Raw genomic sequence first — 19,427 nt, forward strand, 5'->3', positions numbered from 1 at the left:
GAATCCGCTACCTCAAATCATTGGAGTTTGCTATTGTGTAGTTGTTACATCTATGAATACATCAGTGAACGTGACCTGCATGATCAGTCAGAGTTGGTATGCTACCACCATATTGCAAGTGTAATATTGCGTCCACTACATGGACCAAATTACTACATTGCAAGTTAAGCCTAGGTAAGCAGACTTGGAGGTAACAATAAGAATGATATACTAACCATATCAATATTGTGGCAGACAATGGGTGTGATATTATTGTAGGTTAATATTATCGACCTTAATATAGTATAAAGTGGGATAATATTTGCTGGCAACAGTTTGTTTACCCTTAAAGCTGACTTTAATATTGTACCTATGGAAATATGTCTTGCTGTCTAAAGCCCCTGGATCATTACCTCCTTACATAATATCCCTATTTTTTTACAAAGCCTCATTCATACAATAAACCATTGTTTGTAACAGAACTGTCACTACACATCATCTCTGGAGAATGAAACATTGTATTCCAGCATTTCTCTCAATAAACAACTCAATGATCATGGGATTTTGTGATTTCTAGGAGTCGACAGGGCCTGGTTTGTTTCTCACTTGGGTGCGCCAGACAAGCGGCTGTAAGTTAGATCAAGGCGAGGCGGCAGGGCTCTTTTTCCATTGGGAGGCCAAACAGTTTTACTCATTTGTGTGCATATAATATGATCCGGCCCCAACAAGCATTACAAGCACATAGGTTTTAATAACGTTTATAAACATGATTCACAACAGACATCAGTGTCTGCCTGCCGATGGTGGTGTAGAGGTTGATCACAACAAGAAATATGTGGTGTCATTTCGACAGTGAAGAATTTTCAGGTGATACCCCCTTCAGTAGTGGGCAGCCCAAGACTCTAAGAGTAACCAAAAATACGAGTAAAACTGCCACATATACCAGGAAGCCCAACATCAATTCATAGTTTCTGCTTTTTGGTACAGGAGTGATAAAGAGTGCGATTGTGCCTGTTGTCTGTTGTGTACACCATCCTGCAAGTGTCCTCCCCTCTGGCACCTCAGGTATCTGCTGCCCCTAGCATCAAAGGACCATCACTGGCATGATGTGCTTGCTTTCTGGCATACTGTAGGTAGTGGCCATACTCAATACATTGCATGTGTAGGAAATGGGGGAATATGCCTCCTTACAACACATGCCTTTTCCCCGCAGGCTATTACAACGCAGTCGTTACAACGACCGCATTGTAACAACGCATACCATTACTACACAAGTCATAACAACAACTTTCCCTAGGGGGTTTCTGGATGTTGGAATAATATAATTTACTATTCCAACTCCAGTCTGTGCAACAGTAGGGAAGGTGTTGGATTTTTAATCCAACACCCACCCACCCCCCACCTATGCACCACCCCCCACCTTATGCATACGCTAAAAGCGCACACAAATATACTCCTTCCTCCCACATCTCTGCCACTAAATCTTACCAGGTGGAAATATGCCATCTTCGTGCTTTTTTGCCACAGCTCTTCAACTCTACTTCCTACAGGGTCCTCTAGTCCATTCATGACCACATGAAGAGCGTCATGATTCTTTAAGCCACATCACAAGGCAGGATAGACACTGGGCCAAAGTCTTCTTCACCTCCACTAAATCATACCTTCTGGTAGGGCTTAAGGTTATGTGGCTGTAAACAGTTCCAAGCTTTCACATGTGAGCACAGCACAGGGCATGCATAGTATTTTGGATGGATTTTTAATGTGCTGGAGGCTGAAATGAAAGGTGTGCTTACTCCTACACAGAGAATGGATGGATCTCTGCATGTGCATCCATGCACCCATCCCTGTGTGACTGCTCATTTTGCATTGTCAGGTACAGAAGACTCAGAATACATAATAGAGGAACTGACAGATCTGTCATTTTGTATGTATACACTTATACCACTAAAAGCTGCTCAGAACAGCTTAGCTTCTTCCTGTGACATTGTGGTGGTGGGGCAGTGCCCTAGTGTGCCACTGCATGTGCATTTATTCACTGAGCTTAGACGTTCAAGGATAACATTAAGCACATGCTAGGTGAACTTGGGGAATTGATTGCTGAACTTAACATACAATGGCTGTACCTGTGGTATATCATAGCTGCTTCACCGTTATATATGGGTTGCCCTGAATAAGGTTTTTATCTGCTATACGGCTCTTATTGATCTCACAATGTAACTTCTGTGATGTAAATACTTTTGATTATCATGTCAGTGATACGCTAATGACGTTATATATCACATTCATATGTCATGTTATGTCGCTTTCTGTGTTGTCACCCAAGTAATTTGTCACAGATTTCATTTCTGGGTTGTCATCAATTATCACTTCCTCTACCCCAGACATATTGTTGAATTGACATCCATGCATGTGAATTATTTTGGATTTGTCCATTATGAAAGAAGAACAGTTAAACACATTAACATGTTTCAGGGTGTAGAAAATGTATGTCTTTCTAAGATATCTCATCAGGGAGATCAAATAGAAAGTACAGCACAGTGAAACATTGTCACTACAGATGCCAGGCCTAAATGTTCTTACAGATGATGTATAGGAAGGACCATGCACGCCTTCTTTCTAAGATGTTTCACCATTTTCTTTTACAGACTAAAGATGCCTTTCAGAAAATATCAGAAGAGCTTCATGAAGATGATTACTTCAATTTTGTCATATTTAGCAATGACATTACTCTTTGGAAGGAGTCCTTAGTGAAGGCCACTCCCCGAAATGTGAGGGAAGCAAAATCCTACATTTCAAAGCTTACTGTCAATGGAGGTAACGATAAGTGGTATCTATGTAGCTCGGTTGTCTCAAGAAAATATAAGCTATGTGTAAATAAAAGTAGCAAACAGTCACTTTTTTAGAAGATGAAATTTACATTTGATTCAAAATCATCATGGTCCCTTCTTAAGGCCTCGTAACAACTGGAAGGTGCATTGCAGATTGTGAATTTTAGTGGCCTGGGTCACAAAAGTAAACTCACACTTTTGTGTAAGCTTAATATTTTGTTGGTATTCGCAAACTTTGATTTTAATTTAATTTGATTAATAGTAATTTTATGACTGCGTAGACTCCGCACATACAAAGATAGGCCTGTCTTATTTTTTAAGTGGCAAGTTCTCTGCCACGACTAGAACCGTAAGTTGCATGATGGATCCAACGGTTACAGATTCCTAGAGATGAGACGCAGGCAATCAATCCTGTTCAGGAACTTAAGGGAATATCCTCAAGCTCAGCAGGGAGCTTCATGCTCCCTGTGGTACACCATTGATTTGAAGGCCTGGGCAATAGCTACTAACCGTAGGGTTGGTGTACATGGAGCAGGCTGGAGAGAAGCTGAGGTTTATCAGTGAATACAGTCCCTTGTTTTCTCAAAGATGTCGTTAACTGTATTGTATGGCAGTACATTTGTCGCTCTTTATTTAATCAACATGAGCTTAATAATACTTTTTATGTATCCTAGGCTGGCTGCCCATTCAAGTCCATTGGTGAGTTGTCGGAAGTGGTTAGTCATTGAAGGTAGGAGATGAGAGGAGCCCATATGTCTGGGGGCCTGCTGCCCACCGGCATCAGATCCCAAAATTCACCCAGGAGTGTCTGACAGTGGGCTGCATCATCCAACCAATTCTTAACTGTGAGCGCCGGTTTACGCCCCCAGTGTATGGCCACCCTACGCTTACCAAGTACTTCAAGCATCACAATTAGTTTGGGGTTTGCATCTGACTTGTGTTTGACGTAGCCCAGGAGGCATATCAGGGGATCAGGAGTGATACGTTCAAGTGTGATTTCACTAATGGCTTTGTATACCCCATGCCAGAACGAGGAAACCCTGGGGCACAACCAGGCCAGGTGGGCAAAGTCTGCCCCGGGAGCCGAGCAGCACGCGCATCTGTCACTGTGAAGGAGGCCCATCTTGTTTAAGGATGCGGGGGTGTGGTAGAGTCTGGGCAGATACTTAAAATGAATGAGCCTCAGATGATAATTTGGGGAGAGGCGCTTGATCTGATTGCAGCAGTACAGCCATTGTTCAGGAGGCAGGTCCCTTACTAAGTCCACACTCCACGCATGGTGGGCGTGCTCTGTGTTAATGGAGGAGGCGGCCGGAGTAAGAGCATATAGTCGAGTGACCAGCTTCCACGGGGAGATGGAGGAATGGACAAACTCAAGGCTGCATTGGCTGGGGAGCATGTGGGAACTCGGAGTTGTCTTCTCTGTACATTGCTCTAATCTGATAATACAGTAGCCTGTCAAGTGGAGCAGTGTTTTCAGGAAGGATAAAAAACTTATTGTCGGGATGGATGTCCGCTATGGTGTTGAGGCCTCGGTGAGCTGTGCGGCGAGCCATGCCTGCTGTCTGCAATGGGGGGAATGCTGGGTTGCTAGCAAGTCTCATGGAAGGTGCATACAGTGTGCCAGTGCCAGTGTATCTGTGCAGCCCATCCCAGGCCCAATGCAGGTATTCAACCATTTAAATCTCGCTGCGGGGGGTTGCATGGGAGAAATTGTGCGGTTTAATGTGTCCATGGGGCAGCGAGGTCCGTTTCAACCGCCACGTGAGGCTGGAAAGGCGTGGGGTGGAGCCAAAAGTGGAGAAAGCTGGCTTTGGCACACAGCGCATGGAGTTTTAAATCTGGGGCTCCCTTATCGCCCGACCCAGGTGTAGTGTAAGAATATCATAAGCAATTCTAGGTTGGCGCCCAGCCCAGATCAGAGTGATAATGTTGGGGCGAAGTTTGCGGAAAAAGGGCAACGTTAGAGGGACGGGGATGTTTAAAAAGAGGTACAGAAATTTTTGGGAGCGCCACGTTTTTAGCAATGGCAATACGCCCAGCTAACGATAAAGGGAGCTTTTGCCACACGCGGATCTTGGTCTCCAGCCAGTCCATCGCCCGTACAAAATTGGACTTCCAGAGTTTGTCCACGTCCCTGCTCAGCCAGATGCGGAGGTATCTAGTGGGACTCTACTCCCAGACAAAGGGGTAGTCAGGGTTGAAGGGCTTTCTAGCATCTGTAAGGGGAAAGAGGACCAACTTGCTCCAATGGACTTGGATCGCAGCTAGGCAGCCAAATCACACTACCTCCCTGGTCATGGGCGCAAGATTTTCCTGAGGGTCTTGGACGTACATCGTGACATCGACCGCGTACATGGATGTGACAAGGGCGTGAGCCAAGAAGCCAATGCGCCGGTGGGTGTGATGTTGGCGCAGTCGGCAACCAGGGTTTTTATGGCTATGGCAAAAAGCATATGGGAGAGGGGCCACACTTGCCTGGTGCCTCTCAAAATAGCGATTGGGTCAGTGACCTGCCCATTTATCCTGATGGGAGGCGAGGGGAGCGTGTACAGTAACTGTATCTTGCGTACGAAATTTAGTCTGAATCTCAGGCGAGGGAGAAGGTAGAAGAGGAAGGGCAACTCCAGAGTGTCGAAGTCTTTAGTAGCGTCCAAAAGAGCAGCCACAGCCAGTAGTGAGGGATTGAGCTGGTCGAGGACTGAGAAGATGGTCATAGGTTGTGAGAGGTGGCGCGCCCCGGAATAAAACCGGATTGATCCTGGCGAGCGATTAATGAAATAAGGGGGAGGAGGCGATTGGCCAGCAATTTGGCGTCAATTTTATTGTCAGTGTTTATGTGTGACACTGGGCGATATGATTCCCAGCACTCGGGGGGTTTATCCGGTTTCAAGAGAAGGGTGAGCAGAGCCTCACGAAGAGATGGAAGGAAACAACCGCGTTCGAGAGAATCGTTGTACATTGCGGCTAAGTGCGGGACAAGAAGAGGCGCGTATTGTTTATAAATGCACAGGTGAGGCCATCTGACCCAGGAGCCTTGTCACCCGGGAGTCCTGCAATGACAGTGGAGATCTCCTCCTGATCTGTTAAGAGAGTTGCCCAGACAGTCAAACAATTTTAGACTAGTGTTTTGGTATAGGAAAGTCTACATTTGAAGTTTTAGACTAGTATACAGGTACTGTGTATGAGAAATTATTTACAGATTGTAGGCTGAGGTGGGTGTGAGCCATTCTCAAGCAACAGCCTGAACTCTTGTCAGGGTAAAACACAAAAACCACTAAATTAACTTGTGCTTAACCCCATGGTAGCTTGGTACAAAAGCAGTTAGGCTTAACATATAGACAAAGTGTGAAGTATTTATGCAGCATTTAAACAGTAATAAAGTGAAAACAGCACACAAGAAAAATCCTGCACCAATTTATAAATAGTGAGTTAAATTTTATAAAGTATTTGACACCAAAATGACAAAAATCCAATTTATAGAATAGAAGATCCACAGTTTTAAAGAGTTTAGGTAATATAGCACCTAAAAACACAAAACACCAGTTGCGGTTATCTGGTTTTGTGAGACCGGGTGAAAGTCATAAGTTTATGCTGGCCACAATGAAACACAAGCCAGTTGGAGGGCTCAGGTTAGTACAGCTGAAAAAGTTGCCTTCAAAATACATTTTTGCTTAAAGAGTTCTGTTTGCTGTAGAGGAGGCTGCAAGAAGCAGGGAGAGCATCACGGGTCATCGTCATTGTAGCTCAAAGAGCAGGCCGGGTATTGCGGATGACCATCGATGAAGTGCGACGATCATGTCAGGTTTCATGGACAGTCATTGCTGAAGATTTGCCTTGAAGGTTGTTGCAGACTGTTTTTGTAGGGTGATCAGTCGGGTTTACTGAAGCTTCATATTGATGGTAGATAAAGGCGGAAAATTCTTGGCATGAACGGGCCCGTTTGCGGTTGTAAAAAGGCCAAAGCTTCAGGATTTCTTCTCTTTGTGCAGGAGCTAAACTGATGCCACTCCAAGGGTCCCAAACCTGGGATTCACCTCTTGGGGATCAGGAACTCACTGCAGCAGAGGCCATCAGGGCTCAGGTCCAGGTGAAGGTCCAGGTCGGTCGAGTTGCATCAGGTCAGCTGGGCAGTTGCAGAGAGCCCTCTGGAGCTTGTTGTGTTCCTGTAGCTCAGATCAGGAGGTCAGTCAGCTAACCCTTGGAGTCAGTTCAGCCTGGGATGTAGAGTGCAGGTCCAGTCTTAATTCTTAGCATGCAGGGCAGGCCTCTGGCAGCAGGGCAGCAGAGTGTCCTTCTTCTGTAGTATCCACAGGGCCAGTAGTGTACTAAGAGTGGGTCTGAGGGTCCCATTTTTATACCTGGTGGGCTGTTTAGGGCTTATCTTAAGGCCTATCTTAGGGATGACATATGCAATAAAAAGGGCAGTTTTAGTCCTGATAAAAACTTTTATTCTCCAGGTTGAAATGTTAGTGTAAACCTGCACAGAAAAGCTGCAGTGGCAGGCATGAGACAGGTTTTAAAGGCTACTTAAGTGGGTGGCACAACAAGTGCTGTAGGCGCACTAGTAGCATTTCATTTACACGCCGTGGGCGCATGTAGTACCACTTTACTAAGGATTTATATGTAAATTGACTGTGCCACCAATTGGGCAAAAGCCAATTTTACCATGCTTAAAAGGGGGAGAGTACAAGCACTTTCACAATGGTTAGCAGTGGTAAAGTGAACAGAGTCCTAAATCCAACAAAAACAAGTTCTGCCAAACACGTGGGGTGAAGGCAAAAGGTTTAGGGGCTACCACCTAAGGGTGTCAGATCTAACACTGTGGCATCAGCTGGCACACGGCAGAGCAATGTCCTCACAGTACTGTGAAGTTAAGTGGAAGAGCATATTGGTGCTTAGTTGAAGATCATCCTTCTACCGTAAGGTGTTCTTTTCCAATTTCTTCCCCACAAAAATATGAGGGTGCAGGATTTGGGAAATAATTATCACTTATGCATTTTTCCTATTTTACAGTTAAAAAGTAGCAATATGTAATGCATTTATATTCACATTAAAATCATTTGACTTGACTTTCAATGTATTGATCAAACAAAACTTTTCAAGTATATTTGCGTTTTTAGAAAACTCAGAAGGGTAAATAGTCCCAAAATAATATTGATAAATACAGAGCATTCATTACAAGTGGATTGAATGGGGGTAGGTCAAATAACATTAACCCAGGGTGAGCCATTTAAAAGATGATTTAAATATCCACTATTCAGACTTTGAGGCATATTTACAAAGAAGTGACGGAGCACGCCCTTAAGCCAAAAAGGCTAACGCCGTACTCCGTCACTTCTGAAATGCAGAGTTGCGCTGTATTTACAACAATATGGGCAGCTCTGAGTTTCCCCCTGCATTGGACCTAATTACAGCTGTCTAGCGTCAACGCAGGCACCTTTGCACCATAGTGCAAGGTGTCCTCCCTTGGGGGAATGATTGTTTATGTGCAGGATGGTGTCCCTTCCTGCACATAAACAATCTTAAATGTCGATTTGTAGCTTTGTGCAGCACACATAGAAGTTGCAACTCGTCATTTTTAAAATGATTGTTTATGTGCAGGAAGGAACACTTTCCTGCACATAAACAGTCATGCATGGCGTTTTGCTGTTTGTATGTGTGCTGCACAATGCAGCACACATTGAAACAGAGACGAGGAGAAATAAAGCATTTCTCCTTGTTGTGCCATGTTAAGATCAGGTTTTTATGGTCGTAATTTTGGTGCTGCCTCATATTTATAACACCCTTGTAAATATGGGGTCGCTTTAAAATCAATGGATGTTGCGGCAGAACGGCCATTGCAACACCCATTGCGCACCCCTTTCACACAAAGTATAGCGTGAAAGGGCGCCTTATTTACATGTCAGCTTTTAGCTACAATAAGTGGCTTAATACTGCTTTGTAAATAAGGCAAAGCTTGTATCGCCACAAGAATGTCCATAAAAGTGGCGCTACTGTGGGTATACTTGCTTGTAAATATGCTCCTTTGTGCCACATAGTTATGTAAGAACAGATTCGCGAAGCCTTTTCCAGCTTCGTGAAGAAAGGTGCATTTTATATGTATACACAATCAAAGAGATAATTGTGTGAATTAATGTTGAAAGTTTCAAATTTATGATATTTACGACTACAAAATGTTACAATGCCACCACATTGAAACACAGGCTGGAATTCACTGGTTCAGTGGTTGGAATTCATTTGACTTGGAGCAGGATCAGATTTTTCCTTCTCGTAAGCATGTACACATTTCAGCCTTTGCCTTTTTGGAAGCAGAGGGAAAATGTTTGCTTGTTAGATATATTTAGAATTCAAAATCTTGATTTGTCAAAATTAAATCAGAATTCTGTATATTTGAAGAGAGAAATGTATACATGCACGCTTGCACATATTATATTTCTAAATACAAGCAGTTCAAACATAAGATAAGATAACATAACATAACATAAAATAACACATCATATGTATTTTTAAAGCACATGTGCATCCATAAGGGTATCTTGGTATTGAAATAACAGATGTTTACAGATAGGGATTTGGGTAAACATTCAAAGACCAATCAACAGTAATACCATAAAGTATCCAGGATAAAGACTGGTAAACCAAGCATCATAAAAGAGTTGTCTGATTACTGCTTCTTTATATTAGAGCTACAGCTGCACACTAAACAACAATCTAATTAAGTAATGTCGCAGAATGGGCACAAGCTCTTTACCTTTGTACTGTCAATTGTGTCAATTCAAAATATGAAAAGGTAAGAATGGTTGTGCACAGATTTATGATTTAACTATGCGGGCACCACATTTGTGCACACTACAAAAAGTGACTAAAGGTGGCCTCAATGGACCATAATATTTTTGCTACGTAGCTTATATATAAAGCAAATTGCATAAAAACATGTTATCCCACCACACACTTGCAATGATTAGTTGTATGGTTCTGGCTCACCCACAGCAGAGGTGGAACGCTCCTCAGCACAGACAGTTGGTAAATTGACGTTCATGCCATATTGGCTGATGTACTCTGAAACTGGGGGCCTGGCAAGCCTTCCTGCCACGGGTCAAAATAAAAGGTCCGGAATTTTCCCTATCTACAAGATACGGTGCATTGCTGTCCTTCTCCCCTGCGCAGGTGCACAATCAGCCGCGGAGTGCAAATGCAGATCTCTTTGCGTCATAGGGGTGATCGTTTTTGAGCAGGAAGGGACACGTTCCTACACAAAAAACATTAATTGATGGCCTTTTCCTCTTTCTGTACATGCAGCAGAATTCAGCACACGTAGAAAGAGAAAAATAGGGGGAGAAATAAAAGTATTTTTCCTCGTTGCACCACTCCAACACCTCCCGACCAAGGAGTAGGATTCTGACGCATTCCAAGCTTTTCAAAATGTTGTAAATCTGAGAACGTGTCAGGTTTCATGGATGTTGCGTGTTCAAAGCCCACAGCAAGACCCATCAAACGCCCCTTTCACAGAGAGTAATGCGTGAAAGGGGGCTATATTTACAAGGCCATGAAAAGTCAAGCAGAGTGACTTTACAGGGCCTTGTAAATATGGGCAGACACACTGCGCTGAGGGTGCGTCAAAAACAGTGACACACTGGCGGTGCAATGGGCTTGTAAATGAGACCCCAAACATTTGGGATAGACTAAGAGCATACTTCTACTTCTCTCTACAGAACTCATCACTATGTTAAGAGCACTTTCAAGTAATATTTAAGTATCCAATCTACATGAGAAAGCAAAACAGTTTAGCTACATTAGGGGCAAAGGCATCATATATTTACATATATCAATAGTTGAAAGTCATTATGTTGCTCACAAATGATCAACGTTCCTCCCTACATTTTACCATACTAATAAAACTTCTAAGACACGGACACATCCAGTTAAATCAATGAGCTAGATTCTTTATAGCTCAATGCAACATAGTCTGCAGCTAGATTTGGTAAACACCAGCAGTAATTGTCAACTGTAAACTTTGAGTGTATCTGTATCCTGCTGGTTTCTACTTCCCATCAGGTGTTCATACTGTCAAATATATTACTATCTTCCACTGATTTATTTAACTTTAATTCTTTTACTTTATTTCAGCAACAAATATCAATAAAGCACTGTTGACTGCAACACAATTACTAAAAGACAATCTCTCTAATGAACAGCAGCTGGGAAGGCGTTTCTCCTTAATTGTATTCTTGACAGATGGTGACCCTACTGATGGTAAGCTTTCTGCTATTTTAGAGACAATTAATATTTAAGTACTGTTTTGCATACAACGCTTAAACTAGACCTACCTCTATTACTTCATATTTGTGTCCTGGATAATACGACACATCCTGACTTGAGGATGTATGACGTTACATCGCGGTCACAGTGATCGCGCGCTGTAACATCGCGTAACATCAGCGCTGTTTTACTGTTTATTAAATATTATCATCTGCTGTACCTTTTCTATTTACATACCTTGGCACACCTTGGCATCCCTAGCGATGTAATCGCTAGCGATGTCTATGCTATTGCGATGTAGTGCCATGCGTCCGGATGACATGCGTTGTCATGCCGGCCGCGATGTAATGGTCACGTTGGCAGCGCGATGTGATACATCCGATGTAACGGGTGTTCCCCACTTTATTTATTTGCTGTTTATGAATTCTGCGAGTAGAGGAGGATGTGATTATGTTTTAATGATGCTTTAATGTCCTGCATTGTACATTTATGGCTGCCTTTTGCTGCTAAAATAAAGTAATATGAATCAATCAATCAACTAATTACCTAGATAAATGAATAGGTAGGGCTATGGTAATCACCATAGCTGAGACTGTTACATATCATCCAAAAATAATTAATTTATATCAATGTCACATTTAATGGCAGATGTAGCCACTAGAAGATTAAACACACACTCAGAAAACATCTCCATCAAAGACCTGGCTTTTTATTTGCTAGAAATGAGTTTGGGGACTATGGGCCATGTATATCAACATCCTCATTTGCGATTCTCAAATAGCGATTTTTTAGAAATCGCTATTTGAGAATTGCAAAAAGGGATGTATGTAAAAAATCGCACTTTTTTAGCGATTTCTTAATATTCCTTAATTGCGATTAGCAAATTGCGAATCACCATTAAGGAATACTTTCCCACTCATTTCTATGGGTCAGGAGGCCCATAGGAATGGCTGGGAAGTTATTCTCAATTTGCGATTTGCAATTTGAGAATCGCAAATTGAGAATAATTTCAAGGGTGTCAAAAGGACACCCTGATGCACCCCTGAAATTTACATGTGCGCCCAATGGCACCTTTACAAATGCCAAAAAGTGCATTTGTGAAAGAAATTGCAAATTACCACCAACTTTAAGTTGGTGGTAATTTGCGATTTCTTAATGAGAAATCGCACAACTTGGGTGCTTCATACATAGCATTTAAGGAATCGCAATTTGCAATTCCTTAAATGCTGACGCAAAATTAAGGAATCACAAATTTTGCATTCCTTCATTTTGCGATGTGATTTTAATCATACATCGCATTTTCCGAATTTTTAGTCGCAAACACTGCTTTTTAGCGAATCGCAGCGTTTACGACAAAAAAAACGGATGATACATTTGCCCCTATGTTCTGGGATACATACGTGGAGTAGCGTCATTAAGTCACCATCTAGCGAAATAACACATGGAGAAACAAAGCATTTAGAGCCTCATGCTGTCTTCTTTATGGCTGTTAATATTTTCCTGGGGAAAAAAAACATTTGATCTTGTAGATGGTTTTCCTAGGATAATTTTACCTCGCCATTTCGAGTTTGCCTTTCAGAATTTGACATTAAGTTCTGTTCTGTTATCCTTTCACATTCCTAATGTATAAAACTCAGAATAGTGAGGAAATACCCAATGAAAATTCCCCCAGATTATATGATAGTAATTTGCCTAGGTATATGGGGTAATATTATATATCCAAGTTCAATTTGCACAGGCTCAGAAAAATGAACCCTCATTTTTGAGAGTCAGAAATAGGACCTAAGTGTTGCGACAGACAGGCTCAGTTATCTACTACTTGGGAAAGTCTTGTGAAGGTTGGTGGGAAGCAATAGCTTTTCCTGTTATTGGTAACATTGTACTTTTGCTGGAGACGTTTGGTGGTAAGAGGTCCATATGAGTTTTTTCAATATCATTCTATCATACATAAAAATATAATTCCAATTGTATTATATATTCTTGTATTTTTTGCCTGAAAAGCACAAGTTGCGCTCTCCTGGGTTTGGTGCCGTGCACAGGTATGCGCGTCCAACTTTTGCAGCTTAAGAAAAAGGGAAAGAAAATGCAGGCCCTCAACTTGCGAAAGATAATTTAAAATTTAAAATCCCATCTTTATTTAATTATGATCACAATAAGCCCAAAGCCAGCCACACATTCTGCCTTTACTGCCCTATCTCAAGACAAACACTGTTTGTCTTGGGCCTGTAATTATGGCACCAACTCATGAAACTTAATACAGGCTTTCTAGAATTAATGATCAGAGTAGATGCTACATGACTTCCTTATTTGAAATCATAAAGTGTATTCTAAATTTGGTGTCTGTAAAGTTAATGAAAGGAAACACAATCCCAGAGATATTGCCTCCTATACTTTAAAAAAGGTACTTCGAAATAAAAATTCTCTAAAAGGCCTTAGGGCTGAATTATGCCCTTTTTTGGTAAAAGTAAAAAATGATCTACTTCAGATCTGTCAGGCTCAATAATTGAAGGAGTGGCACCGATCAAAAAGTTTGTATGTCAGGTATTTTACTTTTTTGTTTCTTATTTTTATTCCATTCTTCTTACTTTGGTACCTTTTCTGTAAAGTGGGGGATTGTTTTCAAGATGTATGTGATCTGCTAATCACCCACCTGTTAGACTTTAGTGCAGCAGCCTTTAACCTTTTCAATAGTGAGACCTACTTCTGATCCGTGAAAAACACCCCAAACTACTGCCTATTTGAAGGATTAGCAAACCCCACAAACACAGATCAGGGCTTGTTGGCCTTCAAGGACCTTCAGCATCCAAGGAGACTTCATCCCCCAGCTAGCAGCGCACCAGGTGGCACGTTTGCAGAGTGGTGGAGAAAGGGGGTGGGGCCTCGGCGTCTATAAAACAGTTTTGAATTAGGGGAGGTAGGCTGCATGGCCTCCCTTCCCTGGGCCAATTTGGGCCCTGGGACTCCCTCCCCCAGGGCCAGGCCTTTTTTGAATGGGAAGTGGGGCCTCACGGCTCCCTTCCCCGGCTGATTTCGGCCTTGGGGATCTCATCCCCGGGGCCTGGACTTTATTTATATATTTTCGGTTTTTAAAAAAATGGTGGTGCGGCCCCCTCCCCCAAGTCAGTTTTGTTCTTCAGACCAATCCCGTGGAGCCTGGTTTTCTATTTAAAGAATAAGGGGAGGGGTGCTGCGCTGATAGATGATGCATGGATATCGTCTGAGAACCAGTATGAACCCAATATGGAATTTCCAAACTTCTTTTATAGGCCTCTATTTCTCAAATTATACAAACTCTGAACAGAAGCCAAACAAACCGAGCCAGGATACCTTTTGGGGAAGCACAGGCACTTTTATTCTTTAATTCTAAATCCAGCAAACCTGACTGGGCAAAATTCTGGGGAGACCACGGGGAAAAAGGTGTGTTTCCTATAGCTGCTTTAAATTGATGTGTGTTAAATAATGAAAACTTGGAAACCACACTTTAGGAAACCAAATCATGAAAAAACAATTTTAAGGAAAGACAATTTTAAGGAAATCCCAAAAATCGAAAATTAAAAGAAACATTTAGAGGAAAGATCATTTTAAGGAAAATCAATTTAAATATCTCAGCTGCTATTCATGCCTAATGGCTAAGTGAAATACTTGCAGTTGAAGGTGCCATGCCCATGCTATTTGAGAAATCCCTACTTGGGATCGCACATTTGCAAATTGTTAATATTGAAGAAGGGGCCTCTTCTGTAATATCAGAGTGCCATTGGGGTCACAAAGAGTTGGCACCACTAACTATTGCTGCCCCCAGGAAACTATTCATAATATGGAGCCTGGTATACTGTGGTTGCCATAAGGAATTCACTATACGTTTTCTTCAACACTTTGACATGATGAATGATAGTATGTCAGTGGAGAGCCTCGAGAGGGTATACCTCATTAAAGAAGTTCTCACATTTCATTATGTTTTTCCTGTATTTGTTCTTATGGAGAACTCCAAAAGAACTTCAATTTGAGTCACTTGGAAGGGAAGACCTGAATGGGTGCCCTCCCAGGTTATGTTTACAACCTGTATGTATAGAGGAACATTTGAAGTATTTTATTGCTCCTGTTGATGTATGCTACTCATCTTTCGTGGTAACTGAAATGATAAAAATGTGAGCACTGTGTACAGCCACTGTCTTAAAAAGAAACAGATTGACTTCTGCCATACACAATATAATGTCATGGGCAATGGACTGAACACCTTAAATGTACAACAGGGCCAAACGTTCAATTGGAAAATATTATACTTTATACTTTTCATTCAGCAGGGTAGAACATACACTGAAGGGGAAAAAGTTAATATTGCTGCAGAGATCTAATAACATTAGTGCCTGGGGTAATTACAGTCTCCTTAGTAATTCTTCATTTCAGAGGCTGCCCACAAGTTACACTTCCTAATCCTCCGCTTATTCCTATCTTTGGAGTTGCTGATGTTCCCCATACACATTTCTACTTATGTCTTTATTCTATTGTGCACAAGTATATCATTTAAACACTCTTTTACAAAGACCCCTTCCAACATTCAAACAACAAAATGTCATGGGCGGGAATGTTTCCAAAAGTCCCACCCACTGGCAATCGCATGCAGACACATTGCAATCCAAATCACAATAAATCATTATTGTATAGTGCCGTATATGTTATTTTGTAATCAGTAATGTTATCTTTCAACTATTTTTCAATAATATGCGAAAAAAAATATGTTACGGCGAACAAATGGCTAAGCAATAGTAGATGATATTAACCCCTTTGGTGTGTCGGACACATGGGAGCCATCTGATGCAAAAGTGCTCATGTGCGTTGGATGCCCCCGCGCGTCCGACGCCATGGCACAGGAAACCGCTCTGGTGTGGGCACTAGAGGTATTTCCTTTCCCCCAAAACAGCCTCTGAAGCTGGGGAAGAACTTCCCTAACTCTCAAGTCTGTTTTACCTTGTTCCACTGATATGACGATCAGCGCACACGTCACGCTGACATCATTTAAATGAAACCAAAAATGAAATTAGCAAATAGGCTCATTTCAGTTACACTTTCTACATGCTCATGGGGCTTTCTCAGCACCCGAGCACATAGAAAGACAGGAGAGGTATCATTGGAAAGGGTAGAATCTCCCCTTTCCAATGGTACCCTAATGGATCCCTGCTTAGGGATCACCTCAGGAGGGCGATCCCCAGCAGGGATCCACCAAAAGACACCAGGGAGGGGGGAGCAGCCCCTTGGGCAAGGGCCTTTGCTCAGCCCAAAATAATTTGAGAAAATCAGTCTTTCTTGCCCTCTGGGGGGCAGATGGGGGCAATAGCCCCCAATTTGCCCCCCTGGGGGTGGCAGAAAACACACTAGATGCCAGGGATTTTTTTTAATTGTATTTAGGGGTAGGTGATAGCCCTAAATGGGCATGCCAATACCCCCACCCTCCCAAACAACCTCCACAGACTATCTGCCCCACCTCCTAGGTGGCAGATGAGGTGTATTATCCCCTGTATGCCCTGCGGGGGGGACAGAATGCCCACTAGACACCAGGGATTTTCTTCTTATTTTTTACGAAATGGGGTGGGGACTGCCCTACAAAGGACAACACAATGCCCCCACCGGCGAGGGTAGAAAGCACACTAGATACCAGAGATACTTTTTGATGGTATTTAGGGGTGGGGGCTGCCCTAAATGGGCTTGCCAATGCCTCACCCCCCCAAAAAAATTGAAGTCTTTCTGCCCCTCAGGTGGCAGATGGGGGCAATAGCCCCTGATCTGCCCCCGAGGGGGGACAGAAAGCCCACTAGGCACTTGGGATATTTTTTTATATATAGGGGTGGGGGCTGCCTAAAATGGGCCTGCAAATTCTCCCACCGCCAAACAAAACTGCCACAATCTTTCTGCCCCCCAAGGAGGCAGATGGGGAAATAGTCCCTGAAGTGCCCCCGTGGGCAGAAAGCCCACTAGGCACCAGGGATTATGTTTTTTTTTATACGTAGGGGCTGCCCTGAATGGGCATGCCAATGCCCCACTTCCGATGCAGAATCGCCTAAAAACGTATTTTAAAATTAATATTGCGCTTAGAGTTTGCTGTGCTATCCCCTCAATTCCTTTGTTTTTGGCCCTTCCCAGTCGCAGGAACTTGGCCCTCCCACACAAGTGAGGTAACATTTTATCCCGGAGACTGAGGGGAACGCTGAATGGCAGAACATTTGTGCCGGCATGGTGATCCCAGACAGAAATGTGAGGAAAATTTGATTTTTTTTAGCTGTTTGAGGTTTGCAGGGGATTCTGGGTAGGAAAACGTTGGGGGATCTATGCACACCACACATCCTTGGTCTCCCCCGAGTGTTTAGTTTTCAGAAATGTGTTAGGTTTCCTTAGATGGACACCGAGCCCGGAGCCGAAAAACAGGTGACCCCCCTTGCAAAACTAGGTTGTTTTGTGATTGGTAATTTTGATGTCTCCACAATACGTTATGGGGCCTTCCCTGCCGTGGATATTTGGCCCACCCACACAAGTGAGGTACCATTTGTATCGTGAGACCTAGGGAACAATTTTCTCGCACAGAAACATGAGAGAAATTGGATTTTTCCAGCTAAATTTGAGGTTTGCAGGCGATTCTGGGTAGGAAAACTTTGGGGGATCTATGCAAGCCATACCTCCCTGGACTCTCCTGGGTGTCTAGTTTTCGGAAATGTCTGGATTTGGTAGGTTTCCCTAGCTGACCGTCAAGCCTGGGGACAAAAACACAGTTTACCCCCTTGCAAAACCAGGTCATTTTGAGATTGGTAATTTTGATGTCTCCCCAATATGTTTTGGGGCCTTCCCTGCCATGGGTATTTGGCCCACCCACATAAGTGAGGTACCATTTGTATCATTAGACCTAGGGGAACATTTGGTGTTGGGAAAATTGTGTCAGCCCAGTGATCCCACACATTTTCCGCACAGAAACATGAGACAAATTTGATTTTCCAGCAAAATTTGAGGTTTGCAGGCGATTCTGGGTATGAAAACTTTGGGGGATCCATGCAAACCAACCCTCCCTGGACTCTCCCAGGTGAATAGTTTTCAGAAATGTCTGAATTTGGTAGGTTTTCCTAGCTGACCGTCGAGCCTGAGGACAAAAACACAGGTTACCCCCTTGCAAAACCAGGTTATTTTGAGATTGGTAATTTTGATGTGTCCCCCAATATGTTTTGGGCCCTTCCCTGCTGCGTGTACTTGGCCCACCCTCACAAATGAGGTACCATTTTTATCAGTATCAGAAGACTTTGGTGAATGCTGGGTGGGTGGAAGTTTGTGGATCCACACAGATTCCAGAACTTTCCATCACAGAAATGTGAGGAAAATGTGTTTTTTTTTTACAAAGCTTGAGGTTTGCAAAGGATTCTGGGGAACGGAACCTGGTGAGAGCCACACAAGTCACTCCTCCTGGATTCCCCTGGGTGTCTAGTTTAAAAAAATGTATAGGTTTGCTAGGTTTCCCTTGGTGTCGGCTGTGTTAGGGTTCAAAATCCACAGCAAGGCACATTGCAAAAAAACAGGGTCAGTTTTCGCTTGAAAAATGTGATGTGTTCAAGTTGTGGTTTGGGCTGTTTCCTGTCATGGGCACTGGGCTTATCCACACAAGTGAGGTACCATTTTTATCGAGGGACTTTGTGGAATGCGGGGTGGGTGGAAGGTTAAGGATCCATGTGGATTTCAGAACTTTCCATCACAGAAATGTGAGGAAAATGTGTTATGAGGTTTCCACGAAATTCTGGTTAACAGAACCTGGTGAGAGCCAGACACGTCAAACCATCCTGCATTCCCCATAGTGTCTAGTTTTAAAACATGTATAGGTTTGCCATGTTTCCCTAGGTGCCAGCTGAGCTAGGGTTCAAAATCAACAACTAGTTGCATTGCAAAAAAAGGGCCAGTTTTCACTAGAAAAATGTGATGTGTCCACGTTGTGTGTTGGGCCATTTCCTGTCGCAGGCACTAGTCCTATCCACACAAGTGAGGTAGCATTTTTATTGGGGGACTTAGAGGGACACAGAATAGTAGAACAAGTGTTATTATCAATTGCCAAAACTGTGTAGAAAATGTTGGTTTTGTGATAAACGTCTGCCTGTCCCTGAAAGCTGGGAACACAGTGATTTCAGCACCACAAACCCTTTGTTGATGCCATTTGCAGGGAAAAATCCAGATGCGTTCATCTACAGCACTTTTTCCCCATTTTCCCCAAAAACCCACAATTTAGCTGTATTTTGGCTAATTTCTGGGTCTCCTTCAGGGGAATCCACAAACCCTGGGAACCTTTAAAATCCTCATTACGTTGGAAGAAAAGTACACACATTTTGCGTAGATACC

General features: G+C 42.9%; 1 protein-coding gene across 3 annotated transcripts in view; it reads left to right on the top strand.

Annotated features, from left to right (window-relative positions):
* The window catches only part of LOC144782330 (inter-alpha-trypsin inhibitor heavy chain H3-like), a 397,194-nt gene that overhangs the window by 155,255 nt on the left and 222,512 nt on the right, over positions 1 to 19,427 (top strand). For all 3 annotated transcript variants that reach the window (XM_078661645.1, XM_078661643.1, XM_078661644.1), the window contains 2 exons: positions 2,625 to 2,793; positions 10,938 to 11,063. In XM_078661645.1, coding sequence (XP_078517771.1) covers positions 2,625 to 2,793; positions 10,938 to 11,063 — 295 coding nt within the window. The remainder of the gene's footprint in view (positions 1 to 2,624; positions 2,794 to 10,937; positions 11,064 to 19,427) is intronic.

The sequence above is a fragment of the Lissotriton helveticus genome, chromosome 9 (assembly GCF_964261635.1).
Source record: "Lissotriton helveticus chromosome 9, aLisHel1.1, whole genome shotgun sequence".
Lineage (NCBI taxonomy): Eukaryota > Metazoa > Chordata > Amphibia > Caudata > Salamandridae > Lissotriton > Lissotriton helveticus.